At 41.8% G+C, this 13,094-nt stretch overlaps 2 protein-coding genes across 3 annotated transcripts in view; both read left to right on the plus strand.

Moving 5' to 3' along the window:
• Positions 1-452: 452 nt before the first annotated feature.
• On the plus strand, positions 453-7,746 carry aldh7a1 (aldehyde dehydrogenase 7 family, member A1). Its single transcript, XM_084160069.1, has 18 exons — positions 453-717; positions 1,736-1,789; positions 2,268-2,333; positions 2,435-2,515; positions 2,726-2,849; positions 3,235-3,367; positions 3,605-3,649; positions 3,882-3,959; positions 4,124-4,221; positions 4,337-4,378; positions 4,650-4,744; positions 5,318-5,402; positions 5,540-5,646; positions 5,992-6,108; positions 6,308-6,405; positions 6,678-6,751; positions 6,844-6,919; positions 7,233-7,746. The coding sequence occupies exons 1-18, from the start codon at positions 523-525 to the stop codon at positions 7,285-7,287; spliced, it is 1,623 nt and encodes a 540-aa protein (XP_084016195.1). The 5' UTR covers positions 453-522; the 3' UTR covers positions 7,288-7,746.
• Positions 7,747-8,039: 293 nt separating this feature from the next.
• LOC311128096 (rab-like protein 6) overlaps positions 8,040-13,094 on the plus strand; it is a 35,517-nt gene continuing 30,462 nt past the window's right edge. Inside the window, exons 1-4 of one of the 2 annotated variants that reach the window (XM_084160068.1) lie at positions 8,040-8,180; positions 9,538-10,011; positions 11,057-11,191; positions 13,019-13,066. In XM_084160068.1, the coding sequence (XP_084016194.1) occupies positions 9,882-10,011; positions 11,057-11,191; positions 13,019-13,066 (313 nt within the window). In that variant the 5' untranslated portion in view covers positions 8,040-8,180; positions 9,538-9,881. The remainder of the gene's footprint in view (positions 8,181-9,537; positions 10,012-11,056; positions 11,192-13,018; positions 13,067-13,094) is intronic. The other variant, XM_084160067.1, reaches the window with a different exon arrangement.

Genomic DNA, 13,094 nt, shown 5'->3' on the forward strand with positions numbered 1-13,094 from the left:
GGAAAAAGTACACAATTGTCATACTTTAGTAAAATTAAAGTAAATATACCTTAATAGAAAATGACTTGAGTAAAAGTGAAAGTAAAATACTACTTGAGTAAAAGTCTAAAAGTATTTGGATTTAAATATACTTAAGTATAAAACGTAAATGTAATGGCTAAAATATACTTCATTATTAAAAGTAAAAGTATTAATCATTTAAAATTCCTTATACTTTTACTTAAGTACTTTACATCACTGGGTAAGGGTTATATGCCAACCGCTGTTAAACCTCATTGAAGAAGAAGAAGAAGAAGAAGGGTAAGGGTAAGGGTAAGGGTAAGGGTAAGGGTAAGGGTAAGGGTAAGGGTAAGGGTAAGGGTAAATGTAGAGATTTAGAGTAGGAACGTCCCAAGGATCCCAGATAGTACTAACCAATTCGGTCTGAAGGCGGTGCTGCGCGTGGACCAATCACTGGCGAATGTCACGAGGCCCTAAGTGGAACTTGCGTAGCACGCCGTTTATTGCACCCGATATCCAACCATGCAGCGCTGCTTCACATTAACCATTGTACGGCACTGGGCCCTTCGAAAGAAACTTCTCACAATCAGCTACAAACAATCTGCAGCCATGTCTACACTTCTGATAAACCAGCCCAAATATGCCTGGTTGAAAGAATTAGGCCTGAGTGAAGATAATGACGGTGTTTACAACGGGAACTGGGGAGGCAAAGGAGAGGTAAAATAAGCAAGGGGATTAGCTAGTACACGTTATGTGGGTCCTGGATTCTAAATATAAATCCAGACAAGGTTATAAAACACATTGTCTGCAAGCTAGCTAGGCCACTTAGCTTGCCACGTTAAGCTAATAGCCCAAGTTTGACAATTGAGGCAAATCAAAATGTTACGCAAACTTGTCCGAATAGTTTGTTGCTTTGACTTTTGAGGTTTGTCTTCGTTCTTGTTTAATTCATTGACACATTTGCTAGGTTATACAATGTAACGTAAGTAAGCAAATTCAACCAAGTTCAGTTGCTATACTTCAGCGAATATGTCTCCACTGTATTTGGTTAGCATAGAAAAGTAGCTAGGTAACGGGTTTACTTTGCTATCTAGACACGTCGTCGACTTTCATGATACTGTATACGTGAACCTACTTGACACGGTCCAGCTTGCTAGCATTCATAGCTAGCACATGGTATCTACAGGTTGTTTTTTTTAAAAGCGTGCGACAGATTTACAGCTGTCAAACTATTACATGACAGACATACAGGACTTAATTAGGTAGTTATGAAGTCACTGTAAATGTATACTGTTAACTGTTTGAACTTCTTCCTACAGTTTTCTTTATCTTTTTTTTGCGCACAATGAACATGTCTTACCCTACAGTTACACCTATTGGCCAGATATGATAGTAAATAGGACGTTGAATTTGATTCGGTTGATCACTCTAACTTCAATCTTAGTCATTTTCCCTCAATAACCCCCAATGCAATTGTCAGGGAGTATCATGGTATAACCCATCGACAGCCTTTCATTTTACTGTACACTTATGTATTCTTTATAGACTAACTTATAAAGAGTAAGCTATATAATGTCAAGTATAAGTAGTTGCCAATGCGCTGAAAAGTGCACTGCTCTCTGTGGCTTCAGATAACAATGAAGTATCCAATTCAAAGGCTGTGAACTGTATACAGTCATCAATTTCCTGCTCATGTGGTGGGGTGTAATTTTCTAACGGATGTTTGTTCTTCAAGGTCATCACGTCATATTGCCCTGCCAACAATGAGCCCATCGCCAGAGTACGCCAGGTAATGTCAATAAGGTCTCACAGTTCTATCAGAGTAAACCACTGTCACCATTTTGGGATGTAAACCACTGTCGCCATTTTGGGATGTAAACCACTGTCACCATTTTGGGATGTAAACCACTGCTACCATTTTGCAATTTAACACAGAAATTGTGCATGGCCCTAATGGTGGTTTTCTATTAAATTCTACTCACCTAGACGTCAACCTTATTTGTTTAAAAATGTCCGACCAGCTCATTTTCCAAAAGCTTCTGAATGGCCTTGTCTTCAAGGCGTCAGTTGCTACTTAATTGTTCAAGCCAAACCAGGTTTACATTCCTAATGCTTCCCTACAGATCAAAAGTCCAGTATTAATCAACAGACCTGGATTCAGTTACTTTAACTATTTTTTTGTTTTAAGTCTCGACGGAGCCTTACTGACCCCAATGTAAAACGTTAACGTAGTGAAGTTACTGGATACCGCTTCTTCTTTTGATCAGGCAACCATGGCAGAATATGAAGAAACTGTGCAGAAATCGAGGGAAGCCTGGAAGGTGTGGGCAGATGTAAGTATGGTGACTTAACCAAGAATGTGTCCTCATTGCTAATTTCATTTCACCTTTGAACACGCCAACACAAAAAAATCTAATTTTCTTGTTAAATCTAGATTCCGGCCCCTAAAAGAGGAGAGATTGTGCGTCAGATTGGCGACGCATTGAGGAAAAAGATCAAAGTCCTGGGCAGTTTGGTAAGAGCGCTGTAGTCTGTGCTGCAATCACACATTAAAAGGGTTACATAACTACGATGATCAGCTTCACAGTAGCTCCATATACATTGACACAACATCCTAGAACTTGTCTCGTTGGTGCTTGAGGGGAGAGGACAGAACCATGCTAATAAGGGATGCAGTACTCAAAATCGAACAGTGCTCAAAAAGGAAACTGTTTTCTGTTCGTAGGTGTCCCTGGAGATGGGGAAGATCTATGTTGAGGGAGTCGGTGAGGTGCAGGAATACGTTGACGTCTGTGACTACGCTGTTGGACTGTCTCGCATGATCGGAGGTCCAGTTCTCCCCTCTGAAAGTAAGTCTGCAGTTATCAATCCATTTAAATATTGTCTATTTGCAGGAGGGTGGTAGTGGGGTTTAGAAAACAGTGTGCAGGCTTTTACTCCATTCCTGCTCTAACACTCCTGATCCTACTCATCAGTTGCTCACCACGAACTTGAGAACAGGGCCACAGCTCTAGCATCTGTCCATATAGTCTTATTCATTATGATCTAAAAAAAGCTCAACTAATCCTAGATCTGCACTCCTACTCTGAGATGCTTTGTGGATACGGGCCCAGGACTGGAGTACAAGCCTGTGCACACAGTAGTGTTCCAGGACCGATGTTGGAGAATCCTGCGATGATGGTGTTAAAGACATTTAGAAAAGAAAAGTCTTCAGTTTAAGCGATTTCTCTTTAGGACCGGGCCACGCGCTGATCGAGATGTGGAACCCTGTGGGTCTGGTGGGCATCATCACAGCCTTCAACTTCCCTGTGGCCGTCTACGGCTGGAACAACGCCATCGCCCTCATCTGTGGCAACGTCTGCCTCTGGTGAGCGCCCACAGGGTCACGCTGTTAACTGTTCTACGTCACTGAAATGATATTTGTAACAGTCTTCGTCTCTCTACCAAAACGAAACTGGCAATGTCGCAAATAACTTCTGCAAGGGGACTCGGGCTTCTCTGTAAGGACTCAAACCTGTTTGAAGGGAATCAGGTTCACATTATGGCAGTGTACACAGCTCCTATTCCAGCTCTGCAATGTTTTTGTGTTGAATTTCCTCTTTAGGAAAGGAGCTCCCACCACCCCTCTCACCAGTGTAGCTGTAACCAAGTAGGTGTCTTTGCGTACTTTATCGGAGGTTGAAGAGTTAATGCAAATTCTCTTATTTTAGTTACTGTCATGTTGAAGAGAAAATGTAGACTAAATGTAAATTGTTCATACTCCAAAATGGATGACTCAATTAAACCACCAAACCAATTTTCATCAACACACAGATGGTTAGAAACGTGTAGAATTGGGTTAGATTGTGCTCAGTCGTGCGTGTACACACGTGTTCCAACAGAATCGTGGCCGACGTGTTGGAGCAAAACAACCTGCCTGGTGCTATCTGCTCCATGACATGCGGTGGCGCTGACATCGGGTGAGTCTCCTGCCCTAGTCAAACGCTTATCACTCACTGACTTCTGTCCATTCTCCTGGTACACTACTCCCTAGAAATGAAAAATAATTGGATTGGTGTAGGCATGGGCAAGAGGGAGTGTCCACCATATTTCTTACACTAGTCATTTCCTTTCGAACCCACAGCACAGCAATGTCCAAGGACGAGCGCGTCGACCTGGTCTCATTCACTGGCAGCACCCACGTGGGCAAGATGGTGGCCATGATGGTGCAGGAGAGGTTTGGTGAGTCGGCACCTCATCGTCCACATTTGTTTCACCTCTCAACCAAACATGACCACATTTGGGAAGCATTGCTTTCTTTTATTTTTTTATAACATTAAGTGTTTTTTTTGTACAGGTCGTAATTTGCTGGAGCTTGGCGGGAACAACGCCATCATAGGTAAGGGTGTGAAGACACTACATTAAATAGATAGCCAATTATGATTAGGTTGTAGCTTGTTGGTCATTGTCATGATACTGGGACATGATACTCAGTAGTTGTACATGCATGAGCAGACAGATTTATGAATTGCCTCACAAAATAGCTGTGAGGCTATAAAAGTATGATAATTACGACTATGAAAATACTAGTCTGTCCATAAAGTTACCAGTCACTTAGATACAATTCCTAAGACATTAAATGGTGTATAAACGGTTATGTGTGTCTTCAGTGTTTGAGGATGCTGATCTGAGCCTTGTGGTGCCTTCTGCCGTCTTTGCTTCTGTGGGAACTGCTGGACAACGCTGCACCACCACCAGGAGGCTGGTAAGTAGACAGCAACATAAAGGACCACAATGCTCATATCTGACCAATGCAGCAGGCACACACATATACAGTTGAAGTCGGAAGTTTACATACACTTAGGTTGGAGTCATTAAAACTTGTTTTTCAACCACTCCACAAATGTCTTGTTAACAAACTATAGTTTTGGCAAGTCGGTTAGGACATCTACTTTGTGCAGGACACAAGTAATTCTTCCAACAATTGTTTACAGACAGATTATTTCACTTTTAATTCACTGTATCACAATTCCAGCGGGTCAGAAGTTTACATACACTAAGTTGACTGTGCCTTTAAACAGCTTGGAAAATTCCAGAAAATGATGTCATGGCTTTAGAAGCTTCTGATAGGATAATTGACATCATTTGAGTCAATTGGAGGTGTACCTGTGGATGTATTTCAAGGTCTACCTTCAAACTCAGTGCCTCTTTGCTTGACATCATGGGAAAATCAAAAGAAATCAGCCAAAAAAATTGTAGACCTACAATCCAAGGCCCTGTTTGAATTATTTTACACTCCGTTTCTCCTTCCTTTAAGTTACCGATGACTTTGTTTTAGATGCTGCACGGAAGCATCCATGACGTAGTGGTGGAGAGGGTAGCCAAAGCCTACAAACAAGTCCGCATTGGAGACCCCTGGGACCGTAAGTCCTTCTGTAAAATGGATCAGCCAATTCTGTACAACTTTAATACTAAGATGGCTGAACATGAGACCGCAATACAAGTGTGAATCACATGTTGCATGTTGATTTAATATAAATGTCCCCCTTTTCCCCTACAGCGAGCACTATGTACGGCCCGCTCCACACCAAGCAGGCTGTGGACCAGTACCTGGCAGCCATTCAACAGGCTAAGCAACAGGGTGGCACTGTAGTGTGTGGAGGAAAGGTACTGTACTGTGGTCCTACTGTGGAATTAGAGCACCTCTGTGTGATGTGGGCTGTTAGGAACAAACCATGTGTGAAGAAGTCTCTATTGATACTCTGTATGGAGTCTAAAGGAACGTTAATATGCCATTTTAAGAGGACACGCCTTAAGTTGAAAAATGGCACTTGCACTACACAATCTCTCTCACAATTTCTCTCTAGCATAAATGATCAATTTGGAACCCAGTAGAAAGTGCAAATAAGACTACAAGCCGGTATCTGCTAATGTATGGAATAGCTGTCAATTAAAACCTGAACAGTGGGAGTATCAGAGTTGCAGGCTTTATTGTTTTGTTTTGGTCGCCAGGTGATGGATCGTCCTGGAAACTACGTGGAGCCCACCATCATCACAGGACTGGCTCACGATGCGCCCATCGTTCACACCGAGACCTTTGTCCCCATCCTCTACGTCCTCAAGTTCCAGGTAGGACATCCATTACCTCCTGCCTCAGGAGCCTGGTTAAACCAGATGGAATGCTGCACTCAGTCTGGTTCAACCAGGTAAGCTGTACCCTGCGCAATGTTGAAAACCAGAGAAGGTGGCTACTGGCCCATTTTGGTTCCTGGTTAATCAGGGGGAAAAATCAAATCCCTGCTAACTCTTATCTCTGTTGTCCACTCAGACTGAGGAGGAGGCGTTTGCCTGGAACAACGAGGTCAAGCAGGGCCTCTCCAGCAGCATCTTCACCAAGGACATGGGCAGAGTCTTCCGCTGGCTGGGGTAAGAGCTGGGTGGTGTGTGTGAAGTCCCTCTGATACGACGCAGTAGTTCCAGAATGTTAGTGGGATTTGGGTTGTGGCTGAGGACTGGGTCTTAGCTTGAAAACAGGTTTGATCCACTTGATGGACACCAAGAATACTCCCAAAAGCCTCAGGTGGACCACAGCACACAACGCTGTGTATACAGTACAACATCTAGTCTGTGTCTAAGTGGTGTAGACCTTGGAAAATGGAGGTAGGCCTATTCATTGTAAACATGCTTTCTTCCTCTAGACCTAAAGGATCGGACTGCGGCATCGTGAACGTCAACATTCCTACCAGCGGAGCTGAGATTGGAGGAGCTTTCGGTACGTTGGCTGTCTGTCCGTCTGTCTGTAGACTTTTCTTCCCTGTGTGCGTTAGGCTAACGTGTGTGTGTGTGTGTGTGTGTGTGTTCCAGGTGGGGAGAAACACACGGGAGGGGGACGGGAGTCTGGCAGCGACTCTTGGAAGCAGTACATGAGAAGGTCCACATGGTGAGTGAATAAAATAAATGCTCTCTGCCAGATCACACCCCACTGGAATATTTCAGTTTGTTCCACATCTCTTTATGGCAGACCCTCTATATCTATCACAGTTGGAACACTGCCATGTAAATAATGTAATGCATAAGCCCCAAATTCACTGCGCTATGAACCATGGTTTTACCAGGGTCTCCCTTCAGTATATTTGCGTTATCAGACTCCTTATAAAGGGCTGGAAAGAATAAACTATTTTAATTGAGCATTGGGAAAATATGGATACTTGATAGAATAGGAAAACTGTCTAACTGTTCTTCTCCCCTTTCAGCACTATCAACTACAGCAAGGATCTTCCTCTAGCTCAGGGAATCAAATTTGAGTGAAGCGGGCACACAAGGAACCAGGACCCAGTCAACCTTGATGAATCCATGAGGGAAACTAAAACACTAACTAACCATTTGGACTTTGCATAGTTTATTCTCCAAAATGCTAAACTTCTGTCCTAGCAACTTTTACAATCAGAAGATTAATTGGAATTGGCCAAGTGGGGCAACCGGATGCATTTGTGCCTTTTGGGTTGGTAAAGGTGGTGGAATGTGGTTGTAGAATTTGTTTATTTTGTTGTGACTGTAAGGGTTAGTTGCAAATGGAAAGTTAATACTCCCATTTTCTATTGTAAAGATGTTACATGTGTGCTGAAACGGTCAAATGGAACTAACCACCCTAGTTGTGCACTTTGTTTGTAGCACTTAACTTTAGTACTCCACTCTGCTTTCTAAAACTGTACCAGTAATACTGTACCAGGTACTTTGTACAAATAAATCATGCCTTTATTTTGGAAAGATTTGATTAATTATTTTAGTGTTAGATTTTTATTGCAGACAGCAAAACAAATTCACAAGCAATATATTGGTGTCTGGCGCACCTGTGAAAATGTTGAATCGTATCACTTCCTATTTCCCATGATAAATTAAGTGGTGTAAATGTCATGCATGTAGCCTAATATGGTCCATATGTTACATAATGCAATACAAACGTGACATGCCTGCCAACTGTTTGTACTGTAGTGTGTACACATCTTGGCTCCACTAGGGGCGCCATGGAGCCTGAAATTAAGGTTTATCCAACTCCTCTTGATGCTCTGCAGTTGCCGTCGGGATGATGAAGGATAACAGACAGCTAGGGAAATGGCTCTTATTGCTTTGAAATGAATGATTACCAGATTTTTTGCATAAACCATTGGGCTGGGATGGTTTGGTCGGCGGCTGACTGTCAGGTAATTTAACAAATTAATTATATAGCATAGTTCGCGAAGCCAAGGATGTAACATTGCTATGTTGTGACTGCTAGTTAGCAAGTTAGCCTCGGCAGAATTGAATACCAATGAACGTGGGCAGTCTTGACACGTAGCAGTAAACACAGGCAGATTTGCAGTAGACCCATTATAAAATCCAGGACATGCACGAATGTAATTTGGGTTGTCGTAGTATGCACTCGTCAGATTGTTTGAGGAATGTTTCATTGCAAATGTAGGTAACTAGTTAACGTTAGCTAGTTTACAACGTTATAAAGCTGGCTGTCAGCTCAGCCTCTGACGTGACACGTGTGAGAAACAGAATAAATGATAAACGCTGTATAGCCTATGGATGAAACGTGTGAGTGAATGCATGAATAAATATAAAAGTTGTTATAGCTGTTTTAAAATGATTAGTTAATTCTGCTCTAGTGAATTCATAACACTTCTAGCTATTTGACAACTTCAGGTAGCCTAGTTGGATAGGCAAGGACGTGTATAGATCCCCACAGTGGAGGTGTCATAAAACCGATAAACCCAGGGAAATGGTTCAAATCGTTTTTCCAGCATAAAGTTTTTCCCATAGGGGATTTTTTTTTTAGAAACACTTAAAATAAGGGCTATGTTTCATGTAGGCTTACCCTGACGTGATGTTTTGATAATCTTGTGAATCTCTCTTGGACAAGGTGACTTTTATCAATATATTCTGCCCTATTTACTCTCAGATTCGAAAATGCTAATTAGCATCAAAGGAGACATCATGCAAAACTACAAATCCCTGCAAGTCATCTCTAGCTGACACATTTGCTAACAGTTCACAGAATTGTCCATTTAAATACATTTAGCCAATTTATTTATTACTACATTTAGCTAACATTAGTTAATCTAGAGATTCTTACCTTTGCCAAGATTCGGCAGTCTCATTCAGATCATGGCATTTGTAGTTCTTTAATATAGCTAATTAGCATTTCATTTTTGTGGGGTATATACAGGCGTATATATTGATAAGTGTCCTTTGTCCTAGAGACATTTACACAGTTATCAAAATGTCACGCCAGTGTAGCCTACACGAAACACAGCCCTTATTTTAAGTGTTTCTAAAATCCCCTATGGGAAAAATGAATGGTGGAAAAATTATTGGAACCATTTCCCTGTTTGACCGCTAGGTTTTATGGGTATTATGACTCATACTGTGGTAGTCTATAAACAACATGGCATTGGTTCATAAGACCATCTGATATGGCATGCTTACCCGGTACTGCTTTGTCTCCCTGTGTGAATGTGTGGGTGAAGTTAAAAATCCATAAATGTATTACAACTTTCTGTCTCTCATTTGCAGATGATATCTACTTGATGGATTCCCATGAATATTATTGTTAGAGTGCAACCAACTGCCTCAATCACTGAAGACTGTTTGACAAAGTATCACCTTGCTTGACAGAACAGGTGCTTCTTGTGAAGGAGTGCTCCAAACTGTCCTCGATTTACTGAACTGGAAAGCAAAATGAAGATATCCCAAACCATAAATCATGACTCTGGTTTACCTGTCGATTTGACGGACGTATAAAATAATCTCTTGATGTTTCGGTGTGTGTCTGCAGGATACTGACTATTTTTCTCACACACACACATTAAAGGACATCTTCTTGTATCAAACCAGAGTTCCAAAAGAGGACCATCAAGATGTTTTCGGCTCTTAAGAAGCTGGTGGGCACCGAGCCTGGCCAGCTAGGAAACAAAAACATTCCAGCTGGTTTGCAGTCAATGAACCAGAGCCTACAGAGAAGGTTTGCCAAGGGAGTACAGTACAACAGTAAGTCATTCAATATCAAGAAGACCTGAAGCCCGGGATGTTGCCTTAAAGTAAATGTCCAGTGAAAATCTAACTATCATATTCTGTTAACTCATACCCAAATAATGTTGTAGACTCGTTCTACACTCGTATTTGTGGCCAGTGCATATATTGGAGAAAAAGAAAACACTTCAAACTCTCAAACAGACCATTTCAAACATGCTTGCTATGTCCTCATAGGACATGATGTCATGTTAGCTCATTTTATAAACAGTTTGACTTTTTCATACTCTGTGCTCACACAACTCTGTTAGTACAGTGTTGTAGGACTACTCTGTAGCTCAATTGGTAGAGCATGGCGCTTGTAACGCCAGGGTAGTGGGTTCGATCCCCGGGACCACGTATACGTAAAAATGTATGCGCACATGACTAAGTCGCTTTGGATAAAAGCGTCTGCTAAATGGCATATTATTATAAGATAATTAAAAATGTATCATGGATATCTGATCGCCTTACCTACTGGTCTATTTTTCAATGGGGTCGAAGCAAGTATTGTTTGTTTAGGCCTTGTCTTTTAAATGTCAAAAACAACATGTTCCATGCCTGCAGCAGGATTGCAGGATGCCTGCAGCCGTTAATTTGGAAGGAATATTATGTTTTTCGTAACCTAAGTACCTGAATGTTTCTGCACTCAACAACTTTGTCTTATCTGACTAAAGCAGAAACATACTGGCACCCAGGCTGTTTCACATGAAAGGGTTAGTTCACCCAAAATACAAATCAACTCAATTTTATGAAGAGGCCTACCTAGAATGTAGTCTTTGGACCTGGAGAGTTAGCCACCCATAATTTGAATGTGTGTGTTCAAATCAATAGGAGTGGTAGGGTCCCAGTTAGCATACTCCAGTCTGAATACCTAGGCCTAAATCGTGCCTAACTCACCAAATTTCTTCAGGAAGAGTTTGAGCTCTTCCATTATTTCAGTTATTGTTGCGTTCTCTCCATGAGAGTCTTTTGAATAATGTCACAAAAATGTCTCCCTGCTTTTCCCCTCTGTCTCTTTTAGTGAAAATCATCATCCGCGGAGACCGGAACACGGGAAAGAGTGCCCTATGGCACCGACTACAGGGGAAGAAGTTTCTGGAAGAGTACATCCCCACACAAGAAATCCAGGTCTCTAGCATCCACTGGAACTACAAAAGTAAGAAGATGGCGAGTGTGTGTGTGAGAGAGCCACACACTAGTGGTACTCTGTAGCTCAGTTGGTGGAGCATGGTGCTTGCAATGTCAGGATAGTGGGTTTGACTCCTGGGACCACCCATATGTAAAATGTATGCACGCATGACTATAAGTCGCTTTGAATAAAAGTGTCTGCTAAATGGCGTATACTATAATGTTATTTGTACATGGCATCAAATTCTATTGGCTATAATACAGTTGAAGAAGTCGGAAGTTTACATACACTTAGGTTGGAGTCATTGAAACTTGTTTTTCATCCACTCCACACATTTCTTGTTAACAAACTATCATCATGGGAAAATCAAAAGAAATCAGCCAAGACCTCAGAATTTTTTTGTAGACCTCCACAAGTCTGGTTCATCCTTGGGAGCAATTTTCAAACGCCTGAAGGTACCACGTTCATCTGTACAAGCAATAGTACGCAAGTATAAACATCATGGGACCACGCAGCCGTCATAACCGCTCAGGAAGGAGACGAACGTACTTTGGTGCGAAAAGTGCAAATCAATCCCAGAACAACAGCAAAGGACCTTGTGAAGATGCTGGAGGAAACAGGTACAAAAGTATCCATATCCACAGTAAAACGAGTCCTATATCGATATAACCTGAAAGGCCACTCAACAAGGAAGAAGCCACTGCTCCAAAACCGCCATAAAAAAAGCCAGACTACGGTTTGCAACTGCACATGGGGACAAAGATCGTACGTTTTGGAGAAATGTCCTCTGGTCTAATGAAACAAAAATAGAACTGTTTGGCCATAATGACCATCGTTATGTTTGGAGGAAAAAGGGGAACGCTTGCAAGCCGAAGAACACCATCCCAACCGTGAAGCACGGGGGTGGCAGCATCATGCTGTGGGGGTGCTTTGCTGCAGGAGGGACTGGTGCACTTCACAAAATAGATGGCATCATGAGGAAGGAAAATTATGTGGATATATTGAAGCAACATCTCAAGACATCAGTCAGGATGTTAAAGCTTGGTCGCAAATGGGTTTTCCAAATGGACAATGACCCCAAGCATACTTCCAAAGTTGTGGCAAAATGGCTTAAGGACAACAAAGTCAAGGTATTAGAGTGGCCATCACAATGCCCTGACCTCAATCCTATAGAAAATGTGTGGGCAGACCTGAAAAGGCGTGTGCGAGCAAGGAGGCCTACAAACCTGACTCAGTTATACCAGCTCTGTCAGGAGGAATGGGCCAAAATTCACCCAACTTATTGTGGGAAGCTTGTGGAAGGCTACCCGAAATGTTTGACCCAAGTTAAACAATTTAAAGGCAATGACACCAAATACTAATTGAGTGTATGTAAACTTCTGACCCACTGGGAATGTGATGAAAGAAATAAAAGCTGAAATAAATCATTCTCTCTACTATTATTCTCACATTTCACATTCTTAAAATGAAGTGGTGATCCTAACTGACCTAAGACATGGAATTATTACTAGGATTAAATGTCAGGAATTGTGAAAAACTTAGTTTAAATGTATTTGGCTAAGGTGTATGTAAACGTCCGACTTCAACTGTATGTATTTGTATGAAGAAAACAACTGCCCAAGCCTTTCAAAAGGGCTTCCACAGAGAGAATAGCATCGTAGTATAGACCTATGTACTGAGATGTGACTTTTAAACAAAATCGAAAGATTGAACAAACCTTCAGTTTTTCACCATAGGAATGCTGTAAGCTGTAGTCAAATGTTCCCATACTGTTGATTCAGAATTGCCTGACTTGTTACAGTTTTCTTATCAAAGGCATTTTAGTGATTGGTGATTGTGTTTTTTCCCTCTTAGCGACAGACGACGTTGTCAAGGTGGAAGTTTGGGACGTGGTGGACAAAGGTGAGCCTACAGTGTTGCTCAATGTGAT

The sequence above is a fragment of the Coregonus lavaretus genome (assembly GCF_964263955.1).
Source record: "Coregonus lavaretus genome assembly, chromosome: 4".
NCBI classification, from domain to species: Eukaryota; Metazoa; Chordata; class Actinopteri; order Salmoniformes; family Salmonidae; genus Coregonus; species Coregonus lavaretus.

Excerpts from the sequence above, each read along its gene's own strand:
- aldh7a1 (XM_084160069.1), top strand. The coding sequence starts at position 523 with ATGCAGCGCTGCTTCACATTAACCATTGTACGGCACTGGGCCCTTCGA. Across the intron at positions 1,790-2,267 it reads CCATCGCCAGAGTACGCCAG|GCAACCATGGCAGAATATGA; the intron begins GTAATGTCAATA and ends TCTTTTGATCAG. Across the intron at positions 6,752-6,843 it reads TGAGATTGGAGGAGCTTTCG|GTGGGGAGAAACACACGGGA; the intron begins GTACGTTGGCTG and ends TGTGTGTTCCAG.